General features: G+C 37.6%; 5 protein-coding genes across 6 annotated transcripts; 2 read left to right on the top strand and 3 right to left on the bottom strand.

Moving 5' to 3' along the window:
• Positions 1-713: 713 nt before the first annotated feature.
• Positions 714-3,836, bottom strand: LOC110824175 (Ribosomal protein S5 domain 2-like superfamily protein). Its single transcript, XM_022054738.2, has 5 exons — positions 3,697-3,836; positions 2,910-3,535; positions 1,611-2,051; positions 1,326-1,406; positions 714-1,096 (listed from the first exon to the last, which is right to left on the bottom strand). Exons 2-5 carry the CDS (start codon positions 3,508-3,510, stop codon positions 1,005-1,007), a joined length of 1,215 nt encoding a protein of 404 aa, XP_021910430.1. The 5' UTR covers positions 3,511-3,535; positions 3,697-3,836; the 3' UTR covers positions 714-1,004.
• A 603-nt stretch (positions 3,837-4,439) lies between these two features.
• LOC110824177 (Putative membrane lipoprotein) lies at positions 4,440-5,729 on the top strand. The gene has a single exon (XM_088212934.1). The coding sequence runs from the start codon at positions 4,440-4,442 to the stop codon at positions 5,406-5,408; it is 969 nt and encodes a 322-aa protein (XP_088069060.1). The 3' UTR covers positions 5,409-5,729.
• Positions 5,189-19,499, top strand: LOC110824178 (uncharacterized). Its single transcript, XM_022054742.2, has 10 exons — positions 5,189-5,328; positions 11,453-11,572; positions 11,664-11,725; positions 12,132-12,222; positions 16,632-16,718; positions 16,895-16,948; positions 17,555-17,739; positions 18,378-18,463; positions 18,636-18,736; positions 19,120-19,499. Exons 2-10 carry the CDS (start codon positions 11,525-11,527, stop codon positions 19,333-19,335), a joined length of 930 nt encoding a protein of 309 aa, XP_021910434.1. The 5' UTR covers positions 5,189-5,328; positions 11,453-11,524; the 3' UTR covers positions 19,336-19,499.
• Positions 6,812-11,220, bottom strand: PGGT-I (Prenyltransferase family protein). 2 transcript variants are annotated; one of them, XM_088212932.1, is made up of 12 exons: positions 11,063-11,220; positions 10,702-10,974; positions 10,186-10,261; positions 10,018-10,076; positions 9,744-9,883; positions 9,517-9,572; positions 9,350-9,426; positions 9,228-9,273; positions 8,726-8,850; positions 8,427-8,494; positions 8,262-8,349; positions 6,812-7,243 (listed from the first exon to the last, which is right to left on the bottom strand). In XM_088212932.1, exons 1-12 carry the CDS (start codon positions 11,111-11,113, stop codon positions 7,217-7,219), a joined length of 1,086 nt encoding a protein of 361 aa, XP_088069058.1. In that variant the 5' UTR covers positions 11,114-11,220; the 3' UTR covers positions 6,812-7,216. The 2 variants fall into 2 exon arrangements, with proteins under 2 accessions (XP_088069058.1, XP_021910432.1); XM_022054740.2 differs by lacking the exon at positions 6,812-7,243 and adding an exon at positions 7,291-7,696.
• Positions 19,500-19,670: 171 nt separating the features above from the next.
• LOC110824174 (heat shock cognate 70 kDa protein 2) lies at positions 19,671-22,560 on the bottom strand. Its single transcript, XM_022054737.2, has 2 exons — positions 22,205-22,560; positions 19,671-21,585 (listed from the first exon to the last, which is right to left on the bottom strand). The coding sequence occupies exons 1-2, from the start codon at positions 22,416-22,418 to the stop codon at positions 19,853-19,855; spliced, it is 1,947 nt and encodes a 648-aa protein (XP_021910429.1). The 5' UTR covers positions 22,419-22,560; the 3' UTR covers positions 19,671-19,852.
• Between the last annotated feature and the right edge of the window lie 1,360 nt (positions 22,561-23,920).

Here is a 23,920-nt window from a genome sequence, read left to right as displayed (position 1 = left end):
TTATCATTCTCCGTGTATTGATATGTGGCTTTATTCACATACCAATTGCCCGGTGTGCCGTACCGATGCCACGCCACCGTGTTCATCATCTCGGCCATTGTTGAGAGAAATATTGTGATGAATGGTCGGATTATTTTCTGGTAAGTAATCGATGAAATTTGTTTCTGACAATTGATTGTGAAGTACATTTTACAAGAACATGTTAGTTATAAGCCATATCTAATCAGATATTCAAGATTGGGCCCAAAATGTTAAGCCCATAGCATCTTTGCCTGTTTGTGCATGGTTCCAGTCCAACCCATCATCAAGTTTGGATCCTTCAATAGAATTTTTATTTATTATACGATATAAAAATGAGAAAAAACTAAGAATTTTTAAACGCTCTATATATATCTTTAATAGTTACTTATACAATATATACGTACGAACATGAAATATGTCCTTTGCAATGGAGCCCCATGGACCCCAGTATTACTACAAATTACACAACTTCAACCTCACAATATACACACATATATATATATACATATATTTATACGTCATTCATTTGTCTTTGGGAGTCTCTTAGCTGAAACAATGCAGTACCTTTTCTTACCCATTCAAATCATGATGTCCATGAAGTGAACAGTGGTTAATAATTATAGTTCAAGGGAAAGATTATGGCAGGACCAACCTAGTTTTAAATGGAAAGAAAGCTAAGGATACTCCCCTGATTGTGCCAACCCTTTTATATAACATTTATTTAAATTGTACATCACAGAATTTAATGGGGATTAAATAGAAGAGCATCTTCCAGCATTGAGGTTACTATATTGGGACCAAACAATGCATAATCACCGAACCAAAAAATTTGCTCAAAGGATAACTTCTGTTTCCTGGTTCACAAAATCTTTACCATTCAAGGTTAGATTTCTGATTGAGTACCAGGCACTGTAAGTGTATCCGAGGCAAAACTCCAAGTTGGTAGGTAAAATTCACAAAGTGATAGTGCAAGAGTATTTTTCTCAACGCTTCACCCACTGGAAGCTCTTTCTTGCTTTTGCTTTTCCAGGCTTTTTCCTCTCCACCACACGCGAATCCCTCGTCAAGAAACCAACTGATAAACAGGTGGAAAACATATTGTGATTTAATTAGCAGAACCTCATCAAATGACAAATCCAGATTTTTCTTTGCAAAATAAAGCAAGGCATGGCAATTAGGATATGCAGAAAATATGTCAATCCCAAACCTAAAGAATGGGCCTTTAGGTGAAATGACCTGAAAGTAATATTGCACTAAAGATAATGAAAAGACAAGGAATTCTAGACTCTTCTGAAAGACAGTACCGGCTTTGAGTGGAGGACGCAAATCTGGTTCCCAGTTTTGCAATGCTCGGCTGATCCCAAGTTGTATTGCTCCAACTTGACCTGCCACCATGCATCCCATTGATTATTTTATTTTATTTTTTTGATAGAACCCAAATGATTTATTTTATAACCCATGTACAGAAAGTAATAGAAGTAAAATGAAGTTCCAAAAACAATCATCAAGAGAAAACAACAAAGAAGATCTGCAGCCCTTATGTTATTCATGATTAATTAAAACATTTGTCCTTATAGACGAAAAGGTACCTGTCATGCCACCTCCTTTAACAGTGCAGTCCACATCCCATAAACCCAAAGTCTTTGTCTCAGAGAAAGGTCGAAGAAGGGCAGCACGGTGATCAAGCAATGGAAAATAGACATCAAATGCTTTATCATTAATAACAAATTTGCCATCTCCAGGTTGAATCCAAACACGGGCAATACTGCATTTTCTTCTTCCAGTTCCATAAGCCCTTCCCTTATCATCGACTTGTCTGACTCTTGCTTTGGCAATTTCCTCCTGTTTCTGGCGTTCAATTTCATATCTTGATGACCTTCTTGTGTTCTTTTCATAGCGCATATCTTCTATTACACTTAAAGGAGGCAATCCTTCAACCCCTTCCAAGTCCTTCAGGGCAATCAGACTGTCTAACATATCATCTGTTATACCTGATGCTGCAATAAGATCCCCAAATGCACGATTTGGTCCTGCAATATTGTTTTTGTTAAGTCAATTAGAAATTTGAAACTACATGCTTTGAAGTGGACAGTTAGATATAATTTATGTACAGGCAATATAAGCTTCAAAATATGCCTGACAAATTTTAAAGATGCAACTTGTTTAGATCACAAATTTAATATTCATCAGAAAGGAATCGAACCAATGAATGTTGAATGTGACAGATAGTAATATCAAGGAAGAATGGTTAGAAACCCAGACAGAGTAAAATGCAGAAAATTAATCATGTCACAGAATATAGCAATTTCCAAAAAAAATAAAGACTCGAGATTAAACCACAGAGTGGAGTGTTTTTCAAATGCATGGTGACTCCAAATGCCAACTCAATCACCTATGCTAAAAGAGCATGTTCATGCAGCATCACACGCATAATTCATATACCACAAACACGGTTGAGTTCCAAAATGAGGAAAACAGCAAAGATGATGATAAACAGGAAAAGAAAAGACAATGTAAGTCCAACTTGCTTTTCGTAATACTTGAAGATTCGGTCCTTTTCTTAACTCCATCACACACACATACTCATCCTTGCTCTTCTACTCCAAGTCCTCATCAAATTTGACATAAATAGTTCAATCCCTCCCACTAAATTCCGTCAACAAAGAATGATACTTCCATATATAACATGAAAATTCAAGCTGATTCAACACTAAAGCCTACGGCATTAACTAAGTACAGATAAAGCTGAACACCCATTATTCATCATTAATCTTCGTCCGAGAAAATTTAATTCAATTGCACGAAAAATAGTACTTGAATTCATATAAGATTAGCAAAATAAGTTTTTGCTTGTATGGAGCAAAACGCCATGGAGAAAAAGAGCTTACCTTTGAGAATAGCTGTGAGCTCTTTCTCCTCTCTCGCGAGATTCTCTATCTCCTCGGTTCTCTTACTCTCCAAGCTCTCATCACTTTGCCCTCTGCTTCCACCTTCTCTCTTCACATCCTCTCCCAGGTCGAACACATCAACCTTCTCCTCCTCCACCAAGCTCCACGGCTTGTACTCTTCCGAAGTCAACCACTCATCTTCAATCCCGCCACCGGGGGCACCATTTTCGCTCCTGGCGCCAATCTCCTTATCGATTCCCCCAAATATGTCGCCACCACTGTCTCCTTTGGCGTCTAACCACGACCCATCCTCAGGTCTACTCTCGCCAGAGCCGGTGATTCCGGGCAGGTTTCCAGCATCTTGAGAGAAGAAAATGTCGAACTTTGAATCGCTTTCCCTGGAAATTTTCCAGGGGTCCGAGGTTGATTGATCTCTGACCTTCTTGTTATTGTCGTCATCATTGTGGTTGGTGCAGAAAGGTCTAATGAGAGAAGAGAAAATAGGGTTGGTAACATGCGAATCGTAACATGATTGAGATTTGGAAGCAATTAGGGTTAGAAGACGAAAATGGGAGGGCTTGGGGAGAAGACGAGAGAGCATTGTTCAGTAGCAGAGGGAAGTGAAGCTTCCGAGCGAAACGAACCCGAAGAAACAATTAGGGTTAAAATGTCAGAATATATACTGAGGATATATTGGGTATTTAAAATAATGTGAATAATAAAATAGTAAATTTAAATGCCTGTTAAATTCAGAGTAAATTATAAATAAATTTCACAAATAAATAACCTGAGCTCTTCTTCCCTTCTACTATCTCCCAAACACATCCTTGTCCGGGTCGGATCATAACCCGGGTGAAATTGCCATGGCTGCCAGTGAAATATCACTGTCCTTTTTAATTTGTGATCCCATGTGAACCTCCCTCGAAGAACGCGACCTCTCAACTATAAAGTAATTGGGAGGACGCAATTGCGGACGACTCCTCTTTGCTCGTGCTGCTAGGTGTTTTTATCAGCTCCCTGGTTTCTCTGCTGTGGGTTTGTAGCAACTCAAATAATATATAACATATAATCTTTCAATCTGTAATCCTTTTAACTTTTTTGTCTTCTTTTTCTATTGAAATCTATTAGTTTTTGGCCGTGGCATTGTAATTATCCGCAAGTGTGTGGCTTAGTTCATGTGGGTTTTGTGGTAAAAGAGTCCTCCATAATAATGCTTCATGATTTCAGAATGTAATTTTCAGAGAGAGTTTAAAAGGGTTTTAGCAGGTGTGGGCTTCTGGTTGGTTTGCGGATAAAGTTGCCAGAGAAGATCAATCAGTGTCTGTGGTTGTTTCTTTTGAGCTTCTCCAGTCAAAGTTTTGTGTTTTGTGAAGATTGAGACTACTCTCTGTAAGTTCCCAACAAGTTTCTGCTCTTCTCTCTCTCTCTCTCTTCTTTCTCTAGGTATTGGAAGTGATAAAGAGATTTTCTGGGTTTTGATGGTAATAAAGAGAAAAATTTAGTTGCATGATGAGAGTTTGCAGATAGAGGATGAAATCTTTGAGTGGTGTGGGGCTTGGTTTGAGTATTGTTTTTGGATGCCTTTTGTTAGCTCTTGTTGCAGAACTTTATTATTTGTTATGGTGGAAGAAGAGGTTTACTAGCAGAGATATTGAGAATGATTACGGTAACCCAGCTAGAGAGTTGCTTTATATGTTTTGTTGGAAGAGGCCATCAGCATCTTCCATGAGCAGCAGAGCTTTGAATCCTCAAGAGCTGAGGATTGCAGATACACTTGTTCAAGAATCACAGTCTCATCAACTCTCAAACAAGGACTTATTGCTCAAGCCTTTTGGTGATCATGATGATGTGGAGACGGAGCTTATGAGGCTGCACAGTCTCTCAGGGCCACCGAGGTTTCTCTTCACAATTATTGAGGAGACAAAGGAGGATTTGGAGTCTGAAGATGGAAAATCTAGAGTTGACAACAAGAGTAGAAAAGGGTCAAGGAGTAGGAGCTTGAGTGATCTGCTTCTCACTGTTGAGACTCCATATCTGACCCCTCTTGCTTCCCCACCATTTTTCACTCCTCCTCTTACCCCACTGGAGTTTGGTTATAACCAACAGGGATTCAATCCCCTATTTGAATCATCAGCAGATGCAGAGTTCAACAGGATTAGATCTTCTCCTCCTCCAAAATTCAAGTTCTTGCAAGATGCAGAGGAGAAACTTCATAAGAGAAAATTGATGGAAGATGCAGAGAAAAAGGTTCAAACTGGGGACGCTTTTATGCAAGAAAATGGAGATAAGGCATCTCCCAGTTCAAAGTTTCTCAAAGAAGAGGAAGATGGACCTTTTATCACACTCATTGTTGATAGGAGCAAAGAGATGGGATTTAATCTTAATTATCACCATCAACAGCAACCACAATACCATTCAGGTACTTCACAGGTTCTTCCTCTTGCTTCTTCACCTTCAACATTAAGATCACCAGCAAAGAAGATTTCCATCTCACATTAGAGTTTCATCATGACATGAATTCAACTAGATTGGAATTTTCTTTTTGGTCAATTTTTTTTTTCCTTTGGATTTCTTTTAGGGGTATTTTGGGATGAGATTAAGAGGAGATTAATCACCAAAAACCCTTTGTTTAGTGCATCATGGATTAAATTTTTAAGGGGGGAGGAGAACATTCTCTCAAGTATGATGCTAAAAAGTTTGGTTTAATGCAAGTGGGGGACCTGTGGGGTTATTTGTTTTATTCAATCTCCATGTCTTCTGAGCTGTCTGATACCTGTAATCATTCTAATTGAGTAATGGGTACCACTGATTTCCTGCCTATAGACTAGTGTAGAATCATTTTTTCTCTCTTTCTTCAGTTCTTGGCTTGGCTTAGAAATGTATTTTTCTTTCTTGGCACCTCCATGCTTACTAGACATATATAGGATCATTCAGTGTTATGTCAAAATCTCTGGATACTTTTGTTTGGGTGATTATCCTTTTGCCCCACATGAAAAAAAAACTTTCTTTGATTTGTACCATCTGAATCTGATTGCCATCTGACAAAAGGCAAAGTGAAAGTGGGTTTTGGGTTTGAGACAAAACAATGAAGTGTGGAGAATGGCAGAAATGCTGTGGTGACTTCCCGGTAAATTCTATAGTGATACTTTAACATTTAATTGTAATTTTGTTGAATAATAAATTTGTATACAAACTTAAATTACTACCATAGTAGCACCTGCCTTTGCCAGGATTCATTTTAGGAAGGAAGAAGAGTAGGATAAGCAATTTTGGGAGTGGAAATAGCAGAACCGGCCTATGGGATTGCTTCATTGAAGTTGAGAAAAACCTATGGGCTGAAATTGGGTACACACCATCCATCAATTAGTGGTAGGAATTAGGAAAGAGACAAAAATGGTGGTGTTTTGCTTTTTGAGTAAACAACAAAGAGAGAAGGTATGTTGTTCTTGAGTGGTATAACACCGAAAGCTGCCCGTCACCACTTCCAACCATCATTAGATTTATTTCTCTTCCACCATTTCTTACTTGTGCCATCATTTATTTATGCATGCCTTTAATGAATGCTTTTCAATGTTAGTTGTTGATCAAATCATTCTGAAATTTGTCAAGGGCAGTATGCAGATTAGTAGTAGAAATTATAAGAGAGGAGAGATTGTTAGCAGTGATTAAAATACAGTTTCATCAATTTAAAAATTAGTATCTTAATTTTATTTAAAATTGATCAAAATTTTTATAAAATAACTTTTATTTCTTCTAATCAAAATAATTTTGTTTCAAAGATTGGACCTTTTATGCTCTAAGTATTCATTATAAAAATGAAAAATAGAAAGTCATGACTGGATTCTTTAATGAATCATCATAATCCATCTCTTTTCTTTGTGTAACTTAAATTCTTTAATTAATAACATCTGAGACCATCTCTAATGAATTTCATAACCAATGAAATTACAGTGACAATGAATCAAAGTTCATATCGAGTCATCTTGCTATTTTTCTGAAAACCATTATTCAGAAAAAAAAAAAACAAACCACAAAAAAAAAAAAAAAATGTAGAGGAGTAAAATGACAATAGTAAAGATGCCTTTCGCCGTTAAAATAATCTGGAAGGTGTCTGTTCGGTGAGTCTGTTTGCCGGCTGTTGCAACCATCTCATCTCCTAACAAACTGGCACGTCTTACAGCGAATAAGCTTTGATTCAATGAAGAATTACGAAATCCAAACCAATATTCTTCTTCTTCTACTTCTTCTCTCTCCCTCTGTTTTCTCCTTCTCTAAACCCGTATCTCTCTTACCCAGTCAAATTGGAATTATGAGTGTCCCTGGTTTCTTGCTCCCTCTCGCATACAAAATGAGATAAATATATATAGTGTCGAAAATCATATAGGTCTTTTCCAAATTCAATTTCTAAAGATAAATTAGTATGTATAGCTCACAAATCTTAAAAGATACTGCCCTAGAATACAACTTTCCTTTGATTAACGTGAGGAGGAAAGTAGATGGTACAAGATGAATTTGAAACCCGAGAAACTGCAGCCAAGTTTCAATTTTACACCACGATGAACAAGATTTATAACTTGGCAATGAAATAAAATGAAATTCAATTGTGAATTTTACACCAAGATTTGTTACTATGACGGTCAAGTTCCTAAGGCAGCAAGATCTGTTATTCCTAATTCAGCACAGAGTGGGTTCAGGCCAGGTTCCTCCAGGAGGCTGAAAGCAGTAAATCCATAGTAGGAATGGTACAGATCTGGCAACTCGCCAGGAAATTTACTGAAACCACCATACTGGTTCACAAACATATATGAGCAATGTAAGTGACAGACTTTATGAGTAAGCAACTTTTCATTATTCTCAGAGTAACGCTACATGTATAGAAAACTTAAACAAAATTTATTAAAACTTAAATATGGTAGTACATTAGAAGACGTGTGCATTTACATGCACAGTAACTTCGACACTTTGAGCATTATGATTCAATTTTTAAACATTGTTTTCCATTTCTCTTGACACTGCATTTTACAGAAAAAGTTCTCACAATAGTTTTTATGCTTTGCAAGCATCATATGTTTTCAACATTCTAAGAGTGGAAGGTAGCTGTCAGCATACACCAGTAAGAAGCATATGCATTCTACTCCAGACATTCTCTTGCATGGGGAAGCCCTTGAGAACCACTCACGCATTTTATTTTTACAGTGCATTGTTTGTGGTGTGGGAGAGAAAAGCCTTAGGTTGCTAATTTGATGATAACAATTTATCTCACCAGACAAAGGTAAACATCAATATCATATCCAGACTTTATATGGCACTAAACTCATAATCAAACTGACTAGAAAGGAGAAGCAGCATTACCTTAGACTGACAACTAAATAAAAACTGGCGTAAAGCTTTCTTCTCAACAAATTTGTAGCCTCCCAAGATCCTTAAAACTGCCCCAACCCTACACAAGCACAAGGCCTAGATCAAGGCACAGCCAACTTTTATATTGGAACTTCCTAAAGATTTTCTTGCACTCACCAAAATGCATAACATGTGTCACTAGGTTTGTTGGCTCTACCTTGAAATCCTGCATCACCTGCCTGCCTCTGAAGGAGAAAAAGATTTAAGACTTAGTTTTATGGCTAAAGCAAAACTAAAACTACCTAAACTTCACTCTGGAAATCAAGTAGGCAAATAGAAAATAGAAGAGCCATTTTTTTCCAGAATGCTAATCAGCTGGGTTGAGTAGTATTTTGAAGTAATGGCTCTTCTATGTTCTGTTGGCCTTCGGCTCAACTGGTCATTTAAGCATCCAAGTGTTTTCAGGAAAGAAGAACCTGCAAGCTCCAATCAAGAAGCAATGGCACATCAATGAGAGAAGATGAGTTGCTTTCAGACAGAAGATCATCTCCAATGTATCCCATTAATCGGAGAGATGCAACAGCACAGTAAGTAGCACCTCCTGTGTCAGTAGGATGGAGAATGGTCAGTAAATATAATAACAGTCTGGCTCTGGAAAGAGGAAGATACATAGCATGAAGCTAGTTGATGCACATTACTTTTTCTTTCCTACTGTAATTACAGGGAGAAATGAAACATCTAGTCATCGTTGTGATAAATGCAGAAAGTACACTAGTTATGATGAACAAAAAATAGTTGAAAAATATATTATGAGATTCAAATGATTCATGGACGTTATCATTTATCTTGGTATGATGAACAAAAAAAGAGTTGAAAAAAACTATTATGAGATACAGTAGATTCATGGACTATCATTTATTTTCGAAGTAAGAGAATTTAGGTTAAGAATATCAACAATTATACAACATTTTCACTCACCATGAGATTCCGAGCCAGGAATCAATCCAAAGCCACCATCATATGACTGTAAGAACAGTGCTAATGTATGTTACTATAGTTTTATTGAAACAAATAATTGCATTAGATTAAATCTCACACACCTGGCAGCTTAATATGTACTCCTTGGCTTTCTCTCTATCCATGCCACGCCAGTCTTCCAACATGTAACAGATTGCAGCTGGTACACCAATGAGCTATACTTGTATTTCATTATAGATATACAAATTGAAGTACTTAACAATATGCTCATAAAATTTTCATTTCTTACCAGCACAAAAAACAAAACGAAGATCCATCTCTGCCCCAGTATGAATGGGCATAAAACTAGAAAATGTAGAAAAAGAAGTCATAACCAAGTTTTAAGCAAAAACCAATTTGTATTTTAACAGAAGCTGTACAATATCCTCCAAGAAGAAGAGAGGCTATGTCAGTGGCAGAATGAACAAAGTATTGTTCCCAGAAATACCATTTATTGGCCAGAGCTCAAAAGCATACCTCCCATCAGGTTGCTGAAGATTTCTCATCGACATCAATATTGATTCGGAGTCAATATTTGCAAAATCGTAGTTTACATTCTTCAGGATTGCTAGTGCACAATACGTACTTGCCAAGTGACCGCCGTTATGAATCAAAACCTACATAAATCAAAAACAATCCCTACATCCACATAGCAGAAAGGAAAGATAACATCTAAATGTAGACTTTTTCTGCAAAAGCTAACTGCTTTCGAGATAAGCATTAAAAGATACTCATGGCAAGTTCCACATACCCCATTACTATCTGGAGGGAACTGAGAGCTTCGGGAACCATGGAACCCATAGAATTTTCCTTGTAATCAAACAAGACCTCATCAGACAATTTCCTATCCTCGTCGATAATTAAAGCATTTCCACAATAATAACACCGAGAACTAATAAGATAGAAAACAAGCCTGTACCATCTCCCAGTTCAGCTTTGTTTCTTGGTTGAGCATGAAAGGATAAGACCCAATTAGCAACAGCTTCCTTATCAACCTGCAAAATGGATGGCACCAAAAAGATGATATGATTTCTACCATCTCTAACATTCTAGAGCATAATAATAAATCAAATCAGCCATTTAACAGAAACAATAGCATCGAATATGCAATGTTCAGCAATTTAACCAATAAATCATCTCAATTTCCCAAGTCTTAGCTTCAACGAATGCGCTCAAGCAGCTAACAGAATTTTCTTCAGGAATAGTCACTTAATTTTCTTTCCAGAAAGAAGGTAATACCTAAATTTGCCAGTTTTCCTTTTCATTGCATTTTCTCGGGAGCCAAACTCGGAGACACAAACAAATCTTTTGTAACTAACTGAGAACAGTAACATTGCAGAAATTGAAATTCGGTTTGCTTCTTCTTACGGCCCATTTCTCTTGTAAAAACACACATACATACAGAGAGAGAGAGAGAGAGAGAGAGAGAGTATACGCGACCGAAGGCCCCGAGAAGACGGAGGCCGGAGATGATGAAGTGAGCGAGGGTGAGACGATTGATCTCCTGAGTCTGATAGCAGTGAGGCAACATCTCATACATCATCTCCAGGTATACGACGTGCCTCTCCTTCTCGAAGCACGATGACCATGGCGATGATGACGGTACCAACGACGGTGACCCGTCTCCTTCCTCGCCCTCTTCTGCCTCCTCCTCCTCCTCTTCCACCGGACCCCAAACTACCGAATCGGATCGCATATCGGTTGACAACTGTACGCAATCAAAAATTTCACTTATCTCATATTTTGTTCTGTTGATGACATATCATCGCGATGAGCTACTAGAATTCTGAACTCACCTGACCGAGTTTGACTTCAACACGGTAGGTCGCGACGTTTCTCTTCTTCATTTGCAGATTAGAATGGGCATCAGCAAGAATACCCTAACCGCATCCGACCCGACCCGGAAACCCGGATATGACTTCCTGTAGTCCGGAAAATGGCAAGTTTAGGGGACAAAAATAATAGGCTGAACTGCCGTGTCCGTATTTCATATTTTGTTAAATTAATTGTTTAAAATTTTATTTTACATAAATAGTTATTTATTTCTGTATTTTGATTAATTAAATATTTATTTATTTAATTTGAGCAATTAGCTTTTAATATATATTTTTTATTTTGTTTAATTATATATTTAATATTATTTAACAGATTGACCCATAAACCTCTCTTATTTCTTACGCGCGCAGGCGAGCTTCTGTCCCGTTTAGCAGAGTAATTTCTTCGAACAGTTGGTGTGCGAGTCGTTAGAACTGGGAGATATGAAGGGTAACAAGGCAAAGCTTTTAACACTTGCAGAGAAATGCAAGGTTTATCTCCCCCTGTAAATCTCTTTTTTTTATTCTTCTGGGACTAATCTCATGTGGTTGTTGAATTGACTTCAGAACATTTTGTTTGCAGAATATACTTGCCTCAAACTGGAAAGGTCACCTCAATACGATTAAAGCGGATGCCAAAGGAAGGTCTCTATTTCTTTTTTGAAAAAAATGAAATTGGGTTATTTTCTTGAACTTACCTATTAATCCATCTGAAGTCTGTTTGGCTGGTGAGAATGCTTGAAGAGTAAGCAATATAACAAAAGGAACTTATAACATAAGGTTTATGCATGTTTGGACTTCAACCTGTGCCAAAAAGAAGTGCTTTTTGCAGTCTGATAGGAGTATATAGTCCGTTATATGTGCTTAACATGGGCTTTTAGGATTCCTTAGGGACTAGAAAAAGGAAGATTTGTGATTGGTAATTGTAGTTTTTCTTCTGTTCTTAATGCTTCGTAGCAGCAACTTTCAATTCGTTATAAAGCTTTTTAGTTTTTAATGGAGGTCTGAGGAAAAAATGGATTTCAAATTTTTGTTCATACTTTATTGTCAGTAAGGAGGGTATATACACTTCAAAGGTTAAGTACATAATCAGAAGAGGAAAGCCTTACATCTGGGTACCCGAAAAGGATCTACACAATGTGGTATATTCATTTCTATGCTTCAGCTCTACTTTGTAATTGCTTCGAATGTTTTTACTTATTAATTTCCTACTATCTTATCGTCCTTGAGCTGGGAATGCTTAGGATTTTACTTGATAGTGAGGCATCGCTCTAACATTTCAAACAAGAACATCTACATTCTGCTTTCTGGATATCATTATGATCCTTATTTATGTTCTGGAAAGGACTAGCTCATTTATATTTGAAGTTTAAATAGCTTTTGATGGTGAAACTTCAGAAATTGTAAAACCTTAATTTTAGTGCTTTTGTTTTCAAAAACATAAGTAATTCAGTTGCTGAGCCTTGGCATTGCTCCTTGTTGTCCTTTTTAGCAATCTATTTTGCTGGAATATCATATTCTTTTGTCTAAATATGTCATGCGTTGGGGTTGGATGTTTCTTGTTTCACCTGCGCGTCTTGTCTATCTGCTTGAATATTGAGCATTCTTTTTTTTAGTCATATTTTGATAGGGCCCAGTCAGAACTTAAAAAAATTATAAGTTTACTTCTCTTTATGGCGAGAATTACCAATAGAAGTTTTTGAAAATATTTTATTTGCCCCTTTTTATTCCAGAATTGCAGCTTTTAAATACAGAAAAATGAAACAACATATTTTCTACTTTTAAGGAACTGATAAGGATAAAAAAAAAAAAAAAAAAAAAAGATAAAAGGAAAAATGCAGCTACTGCAGAAGTGGGGAGTTGAGGATGGTGGTTTGACCGAGTCTGTGGTATACATGTTTTCCTTTCTTCCCTTGATCTGCAGCGTGTGGGTTTATCATTGCCTCCCCATTTTTTAGAACCTTGTCCTCAAGGTTAAGGTGCTCTTGGTCTCTTCATTTAGCCAGGCTTCGCAGGCTCAGCATCTTCTTCCTCTTTGTCGCCTTCTAGAAGCAATAGTTGGGGTCGGCAGCATCTGTGGGCAAATGTAAATTTTTCGTCATAGTGGAAGTACAACCCTTGTGCTCGGCGACGCTGTGCTTCTTCCCAGGATAACTGCTTGGGCGCGGTGGTTGTCACTGCTAGGGCTCACATGGTTTGGTCAAGTAGGGAAAATGCTTACTGATCGGGTTGAGTCCGCCCCACCTAGATCAGCCTATCTTGACGGCCCAGCAGCTCCTCACACATGCGGGCCAGGCTTATTTCATACTTCGGCGTTTTGAGCTTAAACATTCTTATGTCATCTGCGATTTCTGGTTTGAGCCCACCAATGAAAGTACCCACGAGTTGGGTCCAGCCCTGAACCCGATTACCCAGCCTTTCAAATTCTTTTTGATAGTCTCTCAGCGAGCCCAATTGGCGTATTTTGGACAAGACCTCGTCAATATCTTCATGCTCTGTCGGCCAAAAGTGGGCCTAGAGTTCTTCAGTGAACCTAGCCCAAGTCACCACTCGGCCCTCTTCTCCGTACGCCCTTTGCAGCCATTGTCACCACTGATTAGCCTCCCCTTCAAGTTGGAAGGCAGCCAATGAGACTTTGTGGTAGTCGGCAGTGCCTTGGAATTTAAAGAATTGCTCGACCACTTGGTGGGGTCATCGCCAACATACATCGTGAAGTCTAGCTTAGCCAGCTTCGATAAAACCCTTGCCACCCCATGTCTGGTTGTTCGTCTTCTGCTCCCTTGCTGAGTCGTATCGGTCCCAATTGCCCTAGAGAGTGGCTTGTGGAGCCCTCATGGCTCAATGTAATTGTGTTTGAAAGGCGCTACAAGTTCTCTTCAATCAACTGCAGCTTATCAGCCATTCCCATTTCCAAGCGACTTGCACTGTCCTGCAAGCCACCCAGCCCAGCCTCAAGGTTTTCAATCCGTTCTTTGTTCGACGCCATAGAGGTCTATGTAGCTGATATTTAATCCCGCTCTGATACTAATTGATAGGTCCCAGTCAGAGCTTCAAAGAATTACAAGTTTGTTTCTCTTTATGTTGAGAATTACTAATAAAAGTTTTTGAAAATATTTTATCTGCCCCTTTTTATTCCAAAATTGCGGCTCTTAAATACAGAAAAATGAAACAATATGCTTCCTACTTCTAAGGATAAAAACCAAAAGAAAATGATAAAGGGAAAATGCAGCTACTGCAGAAGTGGGGAGTTGAGGATGGTGGCTTGACGAGTCGGCAGTATGCATGTTTTCCTTTCTTCCCTTGATCTGTGGCGTGTGGGTTTATCATATTTATTCATTTATTTTTTATGTAATGTTGGGGTAAGGAAAAAATTATCTTACATTGTCATGAGAAAGTGAACAAATCATTTTAGACACTTGAGCCATTTGCAAACATGAACTCAACTTTCCTGGATTTTCTTTGGGGAGTATGGGTTTATGGTAATATTATGTTTGTATTAAATAACAATTTTCATGTGCTTCTCACTAGCTCTGCTTTTATTCATCAGAAGTTGTTTGGAACAATGTTAGAGATCTCATGTTCTTGGTTCCTACTTGCTATCATAAAATATTTCCTGATGATAGAGAAGCTGTTTTTACTTAATAAGTTTTAGTTATTTGAACAAAGTTGTTTTCATCTTTCTCTCTTCAAATTAAGAGGGGATTCTGATCTCGGAGGAAATGAGGTAGTTGAGTTCGTAACAAAGTTAGGGGATTACTAGTATAGAAGGAAAGGAACATGGTTATCCCTCTGTCTTTCTTCTCTCTCTGCTCTCATTGCTGTTCGTACTCTTTCTGTTTCATTTTTATCTCTCAGTCTCTTCTCGCTGCCCTCTCTATTTTTTCTCCTATATATGTCTCTCACTATCTTCATGGCATCAAAAGGTATCAAACCTTACGATTCCCATTTTTTTTTAACTAAAAAGCCTGAAGACTTTTAACTATTTTTTTCTCCGAAAAGGTTGATTCTTTGTCTAAATCTTGAATTGATTCTTTTGAGAATAAAGATCTAGAAAAACCACTTTAGGATTGGACTTTTTTATTGGGAGAATAGTAGTTTCTACGAAGGAGATGCCTGTTCTCAACCTGCTACCAGATGGTTAAGATGGCAGAGACTGTATACAAGGTCAAGACTATATAATAGTTTTGTATCAGCTCCAACTTACTTTCGGTGAAAGAAAGAGTGGCTACCAAAAAGGTATTGAAGCCGTGTGTTGGGCTCTAACAAGGGCTCTCAAGTGGGTTTGGAGATGAATCTTTTGAGAAGTCTGGGTTTTATGGAAGATACAAAGGAGTGTTTGAAATCGATTCTCTGAAGAAAAGTTTCCACATGTAGAAGTGGTTGGCCTTTCTTCACTATGCTTGGTTGTATAACAAATCCATATAAGACATTGGTTGAGCTACACATTACGGAGGCTAAGATTGAAGCACAACCATATAGAAGATGTTAAGAGTATGCAAGATTATGGGATTAGTCATTTTCTATCAGTTGACCTTTCTGGAATAATTTGCCAAAATCAATTGTTTTACATATTGTTAATATTAGAGATTAAACACTTGATACTCGTTATTCTATTTGTAGTAATTAATTTCAGTATTGAGTCTATGCTTGATCTATGCATTTAACATCATGGCTGGACTTGTACCCAAGGGGGTGTGGTAGATGAGAGAATAAACTGGGTTATTTTTTACCAGATCAAGTTTCTGGATAATTGGTCACAATCAATTATTTTACTGAAGAAAAAATAAAGAGAGTACATGTCATCACTTATTGAACTGAAAAAAAAATAATAACGTTGTAGCTGAAGACTTGGGTAGAGCACTGTAAAGAAGAGAAATGGTGGATTGGATTATTTTTTCCTCTCTGCAATTACATAAAGCATAAAGCTCGTGGGCTGGATTAATCTCCGAACTCTTATCTTTTATGTTGTAATCCTTAGGAAGTATTGGATAGTACAGTGTAAATAGCATGTTATCAAGTTGCTTAGTTTCTATGTCTCCTCTCTTTTCTGTCTCAGTCTCTTCTCTTACTGCCCTCTTAGTTTGCACTATTTTCCTGGCACCAGATTGCCAGAGCTGTGGAGGACAAGCTTCCTGTTTTCTTGGAAACAGTAATGTTACCTACCTCTAAGAGCTGTTCTGATCTATTAGATCTTTTCCTCCCTGCAATGTTAATCTCTAAAAGAAATCAGATACAACATTCTTTCATTATTTAGACAATAATTGCAGGAATGTTATTCTTTTTGTTTCATTCTTCTGTTTTCCAATGACTGGTAGTGCCATATTTTAAAAATACCAGTAGCTCCCTTCTCATTAACTAGTTCATTATGGAATGGCCTTATTCAAGTATGACTGATTCTAGCAGTTAAAGTGAGGTCTCCCTTCCACCCCAAGCCTTTGAACCATTGTGAGCTCTCAAGTTGCTTTAGTAAGATTCTCATAAAAGAGAAACAGTTGCTTTAATAGGAAATTGTCTGTGCCTGATATGTTCAATTTTTTCTTTTTTCATGTAGAACACTGTCATTGATGAGCGTGGTTCCTTTGCTGTAGCCAATCAATTTCCAGGGCACCTAGCAACTTTACTTAAATCAATGAAAAAGGTTAGTGTTGGTACGTATTTTCTGTTTCACTTAACTGTGGAAATTTCTTTGCTTCACCACTCCTTTTTGACAGTATGGTATTCAATTTCATAAGATGTCTTTCCTCTTAAGTTGTTACGAATTTACAGACATATACGTAAGGCAAACCTTTAACTTATTAGTTTTGCTTCCTGCAGTTACCAGCTCGGGTAGCTTTAACAGGAGATGTTGTGCCTCTTAAAGATGAAAAGGTAAGGAGATCTTAACTTGACTTCTAATGATTCTGGAAAGTATTAGACGGCAGTGAATTGGTACATTATGCTGACAGGAAAGTTGCGTTAATTTGTAAGCGATAACTTGTGCAAATTGATGTCTTGAGTATGGTCCTTACTAATTTCTTTGTTCTACTGCATGAACTAATTTATGAAGTCAGTTTCAGAAATTATCATTTCACTTGAGTCTTGATGTAAAGAATGATCTAGGTTTCTGGTGCATAATACCTGACAAAGTTATAGTCATTTATCCATGGTAGTATGATTATTTTGCTTTTAATATAATTAAGTTGCTTGAAATTTGGAGTTGTCTTTGAAATTGTATTGAGTGTAGTAGGTACAAGAAGAAAATAGTAAGAGGAAATATTGTGTATTGTACATAATCGTTCATCTCATACCATTATGACAAAAGCTAGTCAGATAGAACATTCATCATTTATGTTATCCTGAATATTGCTTTGTGGATGTCCTGATGTAATTAGGATGGCACAAGCATAATTTATGCTGCCAGGCCTAATGAAACTTCGGATTATGGTGGTTGATTAGCATGAGTTAAGATATGCTAAATTTTCTTTCTTGTGACAGGTTCGATCAGTTTTAAAAAGCCTTGAAGAAGTCATACTGTCTGAACAGAAAGCAATTAGTCAGTTAAGTTATACGGCTTCAGGTGTACTAAGTTCTTCGAATCATATTTTGACATCCCAAAGTGAAAACCTTAAAGATCTACTCAATGGGGATGAAAACTATGTGGTCTACAAGTTCACTCCAAGGTAAATACTGAGTCTCAGATCTTTCAGGGATTATACTCTGTTTTAAGGCTTTAAATTTCGTTCACCAAAAAAGAAAAGAAAAGACTTTAAAGTTCATGTAGTGACTGGAAGTTTTCGATCCAAATCAATGTAGAAGGTTTTCGCATTGCTTATTCCTTATAAATAGTTTTAAGCACTATGTTTAAATTCACCTGTTTGGTACTACAATGAGCAGAATGTTTATTAGGTGTCAATGACCAGTTTTAAGCAGGAAAAAAATAAGCCCCTCCCTCCTAAGTTTTTATGTTGATATATCATGTTTATTTTCCTGACATGCTCAATTACTTATATACTCTCATTTTTTTTTTTTCTAAAAACTAGAAGAAATAGTTATATTCTATGATCAGCTTTTTTTCTATAGTGAACATCTTAATTCAAACAGTTAACTGTTTATCTTTTAAGTAGCATCCAAATGCTTTAAGCAACTTAAAGTGCCCACTGTTTAAGCATGCATATTTAAATAACTCTGCATAGGTCTGCATGTTCCAGACACAACTCACGAGTACACTAAAAGTTTCGATACAGAATTATACTAACCAAAAAGGGACCGGGGCAGGAAACATCAACCCACATCTGACATGAAATCCTTGTTTTCCCAGGTCATGCATGTTTATTGATGGCCATGGAGGAAGGAGTCATGAAATAGATTTGGAAGATCTGGAGACATCTAAAGCAGATGCACTGGGTAAGACATTGATTATAAATAGAGATGGTAGCCTCTGTTTATGATTTTTGCAGAAAATGTACCATAATTTAATTGCTGAAAACATGGAGGTACCTTGATTCGGAAGTATGGCAGTAGCACCCCATTTAAATACTAGTAGTATGATACTCCCTACTCTGTCTTGTATATACAGCTCCATTTTCGGCAAAACTCATTGACGGCATCAACCAAAGTGGATCAAGGTGCAGAGCTTTAATGCTCTTCTGTCTAATCTACTTAAACGCAAAAGCAAAGGTAAAATGTTTAGTCATATGACATTTTTATTATATTTATCGCTAGTATTGGTTTTGCTCTCTTCCCATTTTCCTGCTTCCCCATATTCCTAGTTAATTCACAATTTTTTAATTCTCACATAAATTTTAACAAACATGCTTGAGTACACAAACAATTATATAATATGTGTGTTTGAATTAACTTTGCTTATTTCTTAAAATTCATTAATTGTAAAAATTGAACCCTATCCTTGAAAAGTAGGAAATAGATTCCTACCTTCAGAGACCTCAATGTTGTATAAATTTAGAAAGAATTTTGTCTGAACTTTGAAATTGTTTGAAGGTTGAGCTATCTATCTTGTTGAACTTTATATTAACAAATAAGCTGGTTTGGATGGTGTGAAGGATGCACGTATGCTCTCAATTGATAGGAAGGGATTCGATGTGTTGGGAAAGGTTGCTAAACAGGTAAAGGAAGATGGCAAGGTTGATTCGGAGTGGAAAGAATTCAGATTCATTTTCAAGGAAGAGGCAGAGGATGTTGAATCATTCTGTCGTTTGTTAGTGGAAATGGAAGAAGAGGCCGTCAAAAAGGTTTCAAGTTACAGCGGTCTTGGCTGAGAGATGAATTCAGTTTTGCAGACAATTTTTGAAAATTTGCAAGGCTGTGCAAAGACTAATGTAGTAACTTTAATTTTATAAATGTTTCGTTAAAAGCTTGCTTTGGAAGCCTTTTGGTGTATAAGTTGATGTCTATTGTTTTATAGCAAAAAACTTTCTCTAAATATATTCATTTTCCCAGTTTTAAACTTACTGAAAATTGCTTTTTGATCGAACTGGCAAAACAATTTCTTATCCTAAAACTAAAATATAAAAAAAAAAAAAAAAAGACAGAACGATTAACATTCAAAAAAATGGAAACAAAAAAAATAAAAATAAAAAAATTTACACCAACATTCGAATGTAAGCCAAAATGGCTGCTGCTGCTAAGGTCAAATAGAATTTCGGGGGCTAACAGTAATCACATACATTGTTCTCAAAATGGATCCGACCTTTTCAAAACCAAACTGTTTAAAAAAAAAAAAAAAACATAAATTCATAAACCATCGGAAATAAAAACGCTAAGAAAACATAGAGCTTAGTCAACTTCCTCGATCTTAGGACCAGCACCGCTACCACCAGCTGGAGGAGCATCTTCTTCCATACCACCTCCCATATCTGCACCTGCACCCTGATACATCTTAGCAATGATGGGGTTGCAGACGCTCTCAAGCTCCTTCATCTTGTCCTCGAACTCATCTGCCTCCGCCAGTTGGTTACCGTCCAACCACTGAATTGCCGAGTCAATTGCATCCTCGATCTTCTTCTTGTCTGCCGGTGGAAGCTTCGAGCCGATTTTCTCGTCCTTCACGGTGTTCCTCATGTTGTATGCGTAGTTCTCCAAGGCATTCTTTGCCTCTACCTTCTTCTTGTGCTCCTCGTCTTCAGCCTTGTATTTCTCAGCCTCCTGAACCATCTTCTCGATTTCATCCTTGGACAACCTACCCTTGTCGTTGGTGATGGTGATTTTGTTCTTCTGTCCGGTAGTCTTGTCCTCGGCTGAGACATTGAGGATACCGTTGGCATCAATGTCGAAGCAGACTGTAATCTGAGGTACACCTCTGGGTGCTGGTGGAATGCCAGACAGCTCGAATTTACCCAATAGGTTATTGTCTCTTGTTCTTGTTCTTTCACCTTCATAAACCTGGATCAACACACCAGGTTGGTTGTCTGAGTAGGTTGAGAAGACCTGCTCCTTCTTGGTGGGAATGGTGGTATTTCTTGGGATCAAGACAGTCATAACACCGCCAGCGGTTTCCAGACCAAGTGACAGAGGGGTGACATCCAAGAGCAATAGATCCTGCACCTTCTCGTTGCCTTCTCCACTCAAAATTGCAGCCTGAACTGCAGCTCCGTAGGCAACGGCCTCATCCGGATTGATGCTCTTGCAGAGCTCCTTGCCATTGAAGAAGTCCTGCAATAGCTGCTGCACCTTGGGAATTCTGGTAGAACCACCAACAAGGACGACATCATGGACAGTGCTCTTGTCCATCTTCGCATCCCTCAAGCACTTCTCAACAGGTTCCATACACTTCCTGAAGAGATCCATGTTGAGCTCCTCGAACCTGGCACGAGTGATTGTTGAGTAAAAATCAATACCTTCATACAAAGAATCAATCTCAATGGTGGTTTGGGCAGTTGATGAGAGAGTTCTCTTTGCTCTCTCGCAAGCAGTTCTCAGTCTCCTGAGGGCTCTTGGGTTCCCGCTAATATCCTTCTTGTTCTTCCTCTTGAATTCCTGAACAAAGTGGTTCACCATTCTGTTATCAAAATCTTCACCTCCTAAATGGGTGTCTCCAGCGGTGGCCTTCACCTCGAAGATACCTTCTTCAATGGTGAGCAAGGAGACATCAAAGGTACCGCCTCCCAAATCAAAAATCAACACGTTCTTCTCACCAACACTCGTTGCCTTTTTGTCAAGACCATATGCAATGGCGGCTGCAGTTGGCTCGTTGATGATACGCATCACGTTAAGGCCAGCAATGACGCCAGCATCCTTGGTAGCCTGACGCTGAGAGTCATTGAAGTAAGCTGGAACAGTAACGACTGCGTTCTTCACGGTTGAACCCAGGTAAGCCTCTGCAATCTCACGCATCTTGATGAGGACCATGGACGAGATTTCCTCTGCGGCAAATTGCTTCTCCTCGCCCTTGTAGTTGACCACAATCATGGGCTTGTCACCAGGACCAGGAATAACCTTGAAAGGCCATAACTTGATATCGCTCTGGACAGATGCATCGCTGAATCTCCGACCAATCAAACGCTTGGCGTCTGCAACACAAATAAACTCAATTGTCAATTTCGCTTCTCCAAAAGGATACTCCTCTTACTCATTAATTATGACAGACACAGAAAAATCATAAGCAATAGCTAATTCACTGATTAATCAGAAGAGAAAAAAAAAAAAAAAAAAGAGATTCTCCAGGGAAAATATTCTATAGTTCAGAACGTAGGCCCAGAAGCAACTAAAGGCCCATAAGAAACAATCTCTGACTACAAGCCCAGAGAGCCCGACACAATGAAGTCTTCAATTCCTTCCGTCAGTTTCAAGTATATAATACAACTAAGTATACTAGGCAAATGAAACTCAATTTTATAATTTACTCAACAGTTGATAATTAGACAATGAATTTAACTCTCGACATGCAAAAGCTCCATCGTCAAATAACCAGACAAGTCATAAATAATATGTGGAAACAGATCTTGCGAAATTTTACAACACAAATAGTAAATAGAACCTAGATTATACTTGGCACATCCTAGATCTGAATGTTTCATTTCTCAAAAGAACACCAGATTCATGATTAACGTAGATCTGCGAACTAATCATCACCAAGAGACATCCAAATTGACCCTCGGAAAATTATTCAACAGAGTAGGAAATACTTACCGAATACCGTATTCGTGGGGTTCATGGCGACTTGGTTCTTAGCAGCATCACCGATCAACCTCTCCGTATCGGTGAAGGCGACGTAAGACGGTGTCGTCCGGTTTCCCTGGTCATTGGCGATAATCTCAACACGGTCATGTTGCCAAACTCCGACGCAGGAGTAGGTCGTGCCAAGATCAATACCAATAGCCGGCCCCTCACCTTTTCCTGCCATAGTTGATACCGAAACTGATTCTCAAGCAAGCTGGTTGTCAAGCGAAGAAAGGAATGAAAGAAAGCGAGAAAAGTAACCAGAGAGATAGATCTAGGGTTTGTTTGAGATGAGATTAGTGAATGGCTTTGGGAGCGCTAGGGTTAGTGCATATATAGGTTTTAATTTTGGCGGAGGGAGGTCTGATTCTAGAATGTTCTGAGCGGGATGACTGGTCATCAGACGTTGATTTAGGGAGAAGCGAACGGTCTAGGATTGTCTAGATGGTTCGGTTTTGTTGGGCTTTCGTGGCATCGGGTTGGTTGCGTGGTCGTCGGCCACGCGGTTTCTAGAATATTCAAATTCTTGCCCGAACCCGAACCCGAGCCCAATAGATGCTAATGGATCGCCCATGGTTTCTTTTGGATTATATGCGGAGATGACTGAAATTCAAATTCAAATTTAGATAAATTCGATAAATAAAAATTTAAATATGAAAATAATAGAAAAAACATAATAAAAAATAAAAAATAATTAAGTGGTATATCATATATATATATATATATTTTTTCTGTAATTTTACGTATTAAATATTTGACATAAAAAATTAAATAATCAAAATTTATATATTTAACACAAAATTACTTCAATTAAATATTTATTTTTTCACATTTTTATCAAACTTAGCATCCTTGATTCATATAACTAAAAATTCATATCCCTTTATTGTCAAATTATAAATATTTTATTTTAACACCATTTGTTTGTATAATTAGTTATGTTATTAAATTTTTATAATATAATTTGAAATTTTATTTAGTTTGAATAGGTAATGTAATTGGATAACTTATATAAGAAAATAAATTATTAGTAATTTAGCCATTTAAAAATATTATTTGAGCCTTACACATATGCCATCTATATATGTAACTATATATATATATATATGTATGTAATTTCCGGAATTAATTTTAAAATATTTAAAAAGAATGTATAAAATATAATTTTTAAATTTATGAATTTTTATTTAATGTAAAAAATCGGAAAAATAGGTGGATGATGAAATTGAAAATAAATTTAGAGAAAATTGGTGAAAATTTGAATCCTGTTGGTGTTTTTAAAAGAAAAATAAAAAATTGGGGAGTCAAAACACAATTTAAAAAAAAATATCATGTAGGACCGCCAAGTTAGCAGCTCCGACGGACCGAAGCGCGCCGTGTGGCAAAGCGTGCTGATGCAGTGCCACGCGGGAGGCCACGCTAGCAATCCGCGTACCCACGATCAGACGGTCAGGATTTGTTCCTCTGTGTGTGGATGGTCAGGATCCGTTTCCTCTTCAAACACGATTGGACGGTCGCGATTAAATACGATGAACAATTCAAATTCATTCCCTCTTTAAACACGATCATATAGTTTAGATCAAATCTCGATGAGCAGTTCAGATTCATTTCCTATTTAAACGCGATCAGACGGTCGAGATCAAACGTAATTGACGGACCAAATTAAAGGTAGACGGATATAAATAT

The sequence above is a fragment of the Carica papaya genome, chromosome 2 (genome assembly GCF_054855325.1).
Source record: "Carica papaya isolate Zhongbai chromosome 2, ASM5485532v1, whole genome shotgun sequence".
Classification (NCBI taxonomy): Eukaryota; Viridiplantae; Streptophyta; class Magnoliopsida; order Brassicales; family Caricaceae; genus Carica; species Carica papaya.
This window is presented reverse-complemented; position numbering and strand designations above follow the sequence as displayed.

Bases quoted from the DNA above. Each gene is read 5' to 3' on its own strand.
- LOC110824174 (XM_022054737.2), bottom strand. From the start codon at position 22,418: ATGGCAGGAAAAGGTGAGGGGCCGGCTATTGGTATTGATCTTGGCACG. The intron at 21,586-22,204 runs GTAAGTATTTCC...TTTGTGTTGCAG, and splicing joins CCCCACGAATACGGTATTCG to ACGCCAAGCGTTTGATTGGT.
- LOC110824175 (XM_022054738.2), bottom strand. From the start codon at position 3,510: ATGCTCTCTCGTCTTCTCCCCAAGCCCTCCCATTTTCGTCTTCTAACC. The intron at 1,407-1,610 runs GTACCTTTTCGT...GCATGGTGGCAG, and splicing joins TAAAGGAGGTGGCATGACAG to GTCAAGTTGGAGCAATACAA. The intron at 1,097-1,325 runs GTACTGTCTTTC...CCTGTTTATCAG, and splicing joins GCGTCCTCCACTCAAAGCCG to TTGGTTTCTTGACGAGGGAT.
- PGGT-I (XM_022054740.2), bottom strand. From the start codon at position 11,113: ATGAAGAAGAGAAACGTCGCGACCTACCGTGTTGAAGTCAAACTCGGT. The intron at 9,427-9,516 runs GTAAGAAATGAA...TTGGTGTACCAG, and splicing joins TCGTTTTGTTTTTTGTGCTG to CTGCAATCTGTTACATGTTG. The intron at 8,350-8,426 runs GTGAGTGCAAGA...GTGCTTGTGTAG, and splicing joins GACACATGTTATGCATTTTG to GGTTGGGGCAGTTTTAAGGA.
- LOC110824178 (XM_022054742.2), top strand. From the start codon at position 11,525: ATGAAGGGTAACAAGGCAAAGCTTTTAACACTTGCAGAGAAATGCAAG. The intron at 17,740-18,377 runs GTAAATACTGAG...TTGTTTTCCCAG, and splicing joins GTCTACAAGTTCACTCCAAG to GTCATGCATGTTTATTGATG. The intron at 18,464-18,635 runs GTAAGACATTGA...TTGTATATACAG, and splicing joins ATCTAAAGCAGATGCACTGG to CTCCATTTTCGGCAAAACTC.
- LOC110824177 (XM_088212934.1), top strand. From the start codon at position 4,440: ATGAAATCTTTGAGTGGTGTGGGGCTTGGTTTGAGTATTGTTTTTGGA.